At 36.8% G+C, this 7827-nt stretch overlaps 1 protein-coding gene across 1 annotated transcript in view; it reads right to left on the bottom strand.

Annotated features, from left to right (window-relative positions):
* The window catches only part of LOC107680407 (globoside alpha-1,3-N-acetylgalactosaminyltransferase 1-like), a 21352-nt gene extending 17754 nt beyond the window's left edge, over positions 1-3598 (bottom strand). Inside the window, exon 1 of the mRNA XM_016476294.1 lies at positions 3532-3598. Within this exon, the coding sequence (XP_016331780.1) occupies positions 3532-3566 (35 nt within the window). The 5' untranslated portion in view covers positions 3567-3598. The remainder of the gene's footprint in view (positions 1-3531) is intronic.
* Between the last annotated feature and the right edge of the window lie 4229 nt (positions 3599-7827).

The raw sequence follows: 7827 nt of genomic DNA, 5'->3' as shown, positions 1-7827 counted from the left end.
TTGAGTGTTGTAGATGCTTACCGACAGCAACTTTTTCCCCCCAGTTGTTTTCAAAAAGTTTCAGGACGTGTAGAAATACTGCACTTTTTATCATTTGAAACCTGATATGAGATGAAGAGTCCGATACGTGTCTCCTGTATAACTTAATTTTGAAATAAACCTATATAAACGTATCTGTAGACATATTATTTTTGTATACTGGTGTGATGATCCATGTCTTAACTTACCCAGTTCAACATTCTGCATGCTGTCTGGTTGTAAACTATGATACAATCATACACTGCTGCAAAAACATGTTGCTAAAATTTCTTTCTTTCTTTTTCATGTTTCCAATGTAACATTTTGTAAAAACATTTTTTACAAACAAACAACATGTAAATTTACCAATTAAGATTATCACAAGGTTTAAAGTTCCATTTGCACCGTGAAACCAAAAATCCCAGAACACCTGGATGATTACAGCTACACCGGTTTCCAATAGTAGTGCAGATCCAACTACCATTTCAATTATTTATTTGTATGCTCTTCTGTTACCTTTTAAGTTTTAAAACTGTCATCTTCTGGCAATGAATGAAATAACATTCACCACCATATCAGTGGCCTAATAAACATTTTGCAACCTACACTGATGTTATTCTGTGTCATCTGTTCTTTGACCATGTGTTGAACTGTACCTGGATGATACACGATGATCATTGATAAAAATGCATGGTCTATTTTGATGCACAACAAACACTCATAACATTATTTATAGGATCCATGTCTTAACTTACCCCGTTCAACATTCTCCATGTTGTCTGGTTGTGAATTGTCTGCTGGCTGGTTGTAAACTATGATACAATCATACACTGCTGCAAAAACATGTTGCTGAAATTTCTATCTTTTTTTCATGTTTCCAATGTAAAATATTAAACATTTTTAAAAAATGTTGCTACCTACACTGATGTTATTCTCCGTCATCTGTTCTTTGACCATGTGTTGCACTGTACCTGGATGATACACAATGATGATCACTGATAAAAATGCATGGTCTATTTTGATGCAAAACAAACACTCATGCAACATTTTTTATAGGCTAAGTCATAAAGTTTAATAAACATATATACTCTTAATTAGGCTTTTTTTATATATATATATATATATATATACATAAACTGTTCCCTCCTGGTGGAATGACCTGCCCAACTCAATTCGAGCAGCTGAGTCCTTAGCCATCTTCAAGAAACAGCTAAAAACACATCTCTTCCACCTATATTTGACCCTCTAACTCTAGCACTCTCTATTGTAATTCTACTTTATCTATTTGTTGACTTGACCCTCTAACACTTGAACTCATTTTCCAACTGCTTGTTTTCTTTTAAAAAAGGCCTCTAACACTATAGCTTTCGCTATTCTTTTTCTGTTCTATCTACTTGTTTTCTTTTTGTTATGTGTATGTATGTGTAAAGTGTCTGCTAAATGACTACATAAATAAATAAATAAAAAGGGCCTCTAAATATAAAAATAAAGTGGAATAAAGATTGGATTATGGCCTTGATTAGCTTTTGATAAGATGTTGGTAAAATGTGTGTTGGTGTGAATGTTTGATATTATGTGAGACAGTGACATTTTGTTTTTAAAAATATGAATTCAATAGTGATTCACACTCAAAATCCAGGAAAATGTTAGTCATGGAGGATGCGATTAATAAAGTAAAGTTTTCCTGAATTTTGAGCATGAATCACTATTGAATCCTTGTTACAAACTAAAAAGATTTATGCACCAAAACAAGACAATATAGGAGACAAAAGAGAGTGTGACGTTAACGTCCTTGTAGAATCTGCTGTATAAAAATATGACATAATAAAGCTAAAAAAAAAGAAATTTCTTAACTTGATTCTGGCATTTGATACATGACATTACCATTCAAAAGTTTGGGATTACTGTTTTTTTTTAAAGAAATTTATATTTTTGTTCTTCAAGGATGCATTCATTTAATAAAAATGACAGGAGAAAAAACATATTTCAAATAAATGCTGTTCTTCTGAACTTTCCATTCATCAAGAGAACCTTACTAATACAAATCCTTAGAACAGTATTGTATATATCATATCAAAACAAGCATAAGCACACTTATGAACATTTGTTAATGAAATTATTTTTTAACATGAAATTAGTTTCTTATTCCATTCCATAAAATGCAGTGAAGTATTTGTTTTCTCATTTACAGTGTCCCAAATGTAGGCTACTTTTTAAACTTTTGTCCATACAAGTTTGTTTAATACAAAATTATACTTATTAAAGGAACACTTTCATGCTTGTGTGTGTGGTCTTACATTCCTATTCATTTTGTAAATATAGCATAAGCCTAACAGAGATCCGCTTCGTCATGCCTGGAGCTGATCCGTGCTGGTCGCTGAAGAAATACATAAACTTCGCGCTGTGGATCGCCGGATCGGCTTTCACCGTGGACGAAGCGGAGTCCAGCCCGGATCGTCACATGTGGTTGCTGCAAGCCCACCAGCCGTCGCTCACTCAGCACGCTGGCCGTTCCTCACTCTAGCCCCCTGCCTCTGCTCACTCTAGGCCGCCGCTGTGACGCTATGTTTCATTGTGAAAGCGAAACTACTTTGTTTGGCCTTCCAAAAGAAGACAGGACTAGAAATCAGTGGTTAAGTTGTATACGTTTTTTATATTTAAAGAATTTGCCACCAGTTTAAGAACAATCACACCAGGATAGATGAAAAACGATCCACAAATACAAGTTTATTTCAGCTGTTGTACTCAAATGATAACAACTAACAACAGACACAGTTTTAAAGCATTGCAAGCTACAGCACAACGAACTGAAATCAAAGTAAGTTACAACTAGCTTAAGTGTGCTAAATGTCTGCAATCATTCAGTCAGTGACAACTGCACAAAACGTGCAAACTAATAAAAACATTATAAACTGTTACAAAATGATGAACAAATGTAGTTTAGGCATAGGTCTAATCCGTAATTATGTCCCCACTGGATGCAACAAATGCCTCGTTTATAATGAGTTTTAATGTTTTTGTCTTGTTGCTCTGGCCTGACAGGGCATCACAGATGGTAGGGGCATAACATTTCCGTCACACGCTTGAGGTATTCGGCCAAGTTTATTTCAGCTGTTGTACTCAAATGATAACAACTAACAACAGACACAGTTTTAAAGCATTGCAAGCTACAGCACAACGAACTGAAATCAAAGTAAGTTACAACTAGCTTAAGTGTGCTAAATGTCTGCAATCATTCAGTCAGTGACAACTGCACAAAACGTGCAAACTAATAAAAACATTATAAACTGTTACAAAATGATGAACAAATGTAGTTTAGGCATAGGTTTGTGCAACGCTGTAAATATATTTACCTTTTTAAATATTCCATTAAACCTGCTGAGATACAAGGAGCGTGAACTGAAATTCTCAGTTCCACCTGGTTCCACGCACATGTCCGGGAAACTCATGAATATTCATATATGCTCCCCCCACTGAAACCGAACATTTCGGAAACCGAAAATCTCCTAACACCTGGTCATAGAACACTCATGCCACACCCAAGTCATTTGCTTTTGGAAACTATATCCCAGTGTGTTTGAATGTGTGTGCAAATAGCAACATCAAAAGAGGGATATTTTAGAGAAATTAGGAAAACCAAAAGGGTAAGTGGTTGTGCTCCACTTCATATATTTATGCCCTTCCCTCGCTAACTTTCTTCCATCTCGTTGACTCGGATGTACGTCATTGATTTTGTTGCACGAATGTCCACTCCTGGTGGAACCCTTGCAATGGTCTGGACTGAAAATCCCAAGCCCTTGATTACTTGGAATCAGCTATGGAGTTGACTTATTTTTTACATTTCCTCTTACAATTTGTTTAATGCAGCATTTTATATGTATATGTGTATGATTGGGCCGTTTTAAATATTAAAAAAATAAGATATCACTGAGTTGTTTGAGGTGAGGTTAAATTAAACGCGATCTGCGGTGACGTCAAAATCGTGTATCATTGTGGTATATGGAGCAGCCTGAAGTGTACATAAGAAGTGGTCTCGCTCACTCGGTCAAAACTGAGGTGTCGAGGGTCTCCCCATATAAACTTACCTCGTCCACTTCAAACATGGCAGCAGGCATTCACCCGAGGGGAAGTGCACGAGTGTGTGTCTTAAATCAAAGCGAAACGCACCCAAAAATGCGCAACGACGATGTCCTACTTCATCAGCCCGGAGCTGCTTCCGTGTACAACAGTGAGCGCAAGCTAGATTAAATTGATTATTACGTTTTAAATATGGTTATTTTTCTTACAAAAACGCATCGATTCGCTACAGGAGGCCTTTGCTCACCGCCCCGCAGCCGTGTGAGGCACTTATTAATATGGATGGATGCGCTTTATTTCACTTCTTTTGGACTGATGAACTGCAACTCCCGCTGACTGCCGTTAAACAGCTTGGAAGATCAAAGACAATTTTAATATAACTCCGACTGGATTCGTCTGAAAGAAGAAAGTCATATACACCTAGGATGCCTTGAGGGTGAGTAATTCATGGGCTAATTTTCATTTTTGGGTGAACTAACCCTTTAATGTAGGCTACTTACTTCTGTGCCATTTTTAGTATAAATAGTGTGAGTAGTGTGTTTACACTGGAAAATCCAAAAAGAAAAAGAGTACTGTAACTGTTTAACTGATTCGCAAGTACTTCTTTAATTTTCTGTATATTTTTACAGGACTGAGAGGCGACTGTCTAGGGGAGGTAAAGAAAGTCTTTTGTCAGAAGACTAAGAAAAACTGCTATAGAATGGCAAATATGGTCATTACCAATACTGTAATGCAATTTGGCCGAGCTAAATTTATGCTCAATTTATATATTTCTTTCTCTTTTTTTACTGTATCGTAATTGACAGTATACTGAATTGTGTTGCATGTACTGAGTTCATATTAAATTCTTTGGCATTTGGACTTTTCTAGTGCTATTCATCTACTGCAAGTTCTTCTAAACTTTTCTTAAAGCTTATTGTTAAATTTCAGTGTATCTGTACCTCTCTATTTATGTTGTATACTGTAATAGACATTGACTTGCAAAATGATTCCTGATTGCCAAAAGGAGTGTTTTGAATTGATCTCACTAGTGTTCCCTAGGCAGTACAGTAGTCTGTGTATTTGTAGGGTTTGTGTGTCATCTGAGGCCAAAGTTTGGTTATGACAAAAGAGGATATATTTTTGACTAAAATATTTGATTTTGATGTGGAAGTTTGAGGTTTGTATATGTTGGTGTGAGATTGCTTTTAGTTGTGAGAAAATGGTGAACTGTTTCATGAATTGTATTATAACAACTGAGAAAAACTTTTTAAAAAATTAGTGGCATGTACTCTTTAATCAAAAACACTAACTTCCCCTCGCAACGACATCACTGTTTTTCACTTCCAGCAACCTGTCACTCAATGATCGAATCAACTGACAAAGTCACACCCTACATTTGAGTCAACAACAAAACTCAAATCCGCCCTGTATTGTGAATATTGTCAGGACAGGCGTGCCCCCTTGACAACACAATCGCACATTATTGTATTGCCTTCATTTACTCTACACAAAAGCACAAACGATGTTAGGCAGGACAACAACCTCAGTCACCACTTCTTTACATTGTGAAAACAAAAAGAAAGTAAATGGTGGGTGCAGCTGTTTATCCCTAACTTTCTGCCTATAAACGTCTTAATTTAGTTTTAATGAATTCAGAATGAATTCGCTGGGTGGCAGTATAAGCCAATGTCAACGGCAGAGGCCCGTGGGCAAGACTGGAAATGTTGTGAGGTTCTACACGCGATATACCCTCTAGCAGGGGCGGATTGGCCATCTGTCAGAGGGGCCGGACCATTTTGTTTAATATCATGGGCCGGTCAGATTTTTTCTAAATATAGCCTATATAGATAAAATTGTTTTTACGGGCCAACAGCGCATAGGACGGGTTTTTTATCGCTTGCACAATTTCTCTATGGTTATAGTAATAATAATGTTAATAATAAATGAAGTTCCTTAACGTAAGTTAGGGAGGAGCGAGCCCACCTATAATCTTTCAGTCAACAGCCAGGGTATAAGCAGCGCTTACCTCTCTCCAGTCTCATCTGTTCCAGCATCCCTCCACCTCCCCAAAACTCCACCTTCATCTTAGGTACCTTGCCCTTCGTAATCATCCTAGATCAAGTCCCTGGGGGGTATATCAGAGCTCGAGTTGAAGCTGCTTCATCGAGCCCCTCGTCAGTGGACAGCAAGCCAAATAAGTTTACACACAATTTCCTTAAGATTATATGGGCAAACGAACTCGTTAAATAAATGTTAAGCATTTGGCCCAGTCGGCAACGGCCGGCCGCCTGGTCCCGAGATGGGCCGACCGAACCGTTCAGTCAAAATCAAGCACGTCATCAGAGAGATTGCAACACGAGCTAATTTTCAGTAAAAGCTAGATAATGGACCGTAAAAAGGGAAAGGCGGTGCAGAAAAACTTAGAGAAAAAAAAGGGCTTAGGTCCGACGCTGCTAAATGCGTAAAATTAACCGAACTCTTTTCAAAAGGTTTAAATTCGGCTGCTGCAGCGGAGGACAGTTAGTGCCGCAGAGGTAAAATGAACACAGAAAATACAGCTAGCACAAGTCATTTTCACACTACTTCTGCCAGTTAGCTCGTGTTTTTTTTTTTTTACAGTAGCCTACATTGTATTACACAGTTGTAAGCTTAGCGTAGAACCCCAGTATATTTTAAAATGTCACTGCTTCGTGATAATTGGTTAACTTAAGTGTTAATGAGCCTGTTACTGAATTGCATGAGGGACATATCCACCGAATGGGTAACATTTCTGTCCCCAGGACATTAAAGGTATAAAAATGCATGAAAATGAACTCTAAAATAAATGTTATTATTAAGCAAAGTGTCTTCACATTTAGCTAACTGCAAAATTTAGAATGTATAATTAAAATTATTAATAAAAAACTACCTAGAACACTAAAGAAACAGTAGTTGTTGCATGTCCCCACTCCCTGCCTCTATAATTTACCACGAAATATTATGATTAAAATCCTTCAGAAGTTTTTTTTTTTTGCATTTATGTGTGACTTTATATCCAATCAATGATTTCCTTTTTTTCAAAAGAAAAAAAATCCATAACATTTTTAATAAAATACACATTTTAGTCGTGTCCTCCGGGTTTATACTCAGTCCTGTTACCCTAACACATTCCCCCCTCTGATCAACTTGGAACATTCCAAAAAATATTTTTTCAACAGGAAGTTGCATTATCAAGTCAAGTCAAGTCTGCTTTATTGTCAATTCTTCCACATGTACAGCACATACACACAGAGAATTGAAATTGCGTTACTCTCAGACCCTTGGTGCATACAGATAACACTAACAGTAGAACATAAATACAGATATACAGATTAAATATAAAATACAACTATACAAATATACAAATAAGGTCAAATGTAAAAAAAAAATATATAAAAAATATATATATATAAAGCAGCACACGGCAGATAGAGTGCAAACCAGTGAAGTAAACAACAGTGCAGATATAATGATTTGTAGTGCAAAAAGAGCTTATTTAGACTGATTAAAGTGACTGTGTGTGTGTATTTGGGAGGGGGGAGTGGGAGAAGAGAAAAAGAGCTTATTTAGACTGATTAAAGTGACTGTGTGTGTGTATTTGGGAGGGGGGAGTGGGAGAAGAGAAAAAGAGCTTATTTAGACTGATTAAAGTGACTGTGTGTGTGTATTTGGGAGGGGGGAGTGGGAGAAGAGAAAAAGAGCTTATTTAGACTGATTAAAGTGACTGTGTGT

Source organism: Sinocyclocheilus anshuiensis, unplaced genomic scaffold (assembly GCF_001515605.1).
Source record: "Sinocyclocheilus anshuiensis isolate Anshui unplaced genomic scaffold, SAMN03320099.WGS_v1.1 scaffold1262, whole genome shotgun sequence".
NCBI classification, from domain to species: domain Eukaryota; kingdom Metazoa; phylum Chordata; class Actinopteri; order Cypriniformes; family Cyprinidae; genus Sinocyclocheilus; species Sinocyclocheilus anshuiensis.
This window is presented reverse-complemented; position numbering and strand designations above follow the sequence as displayed.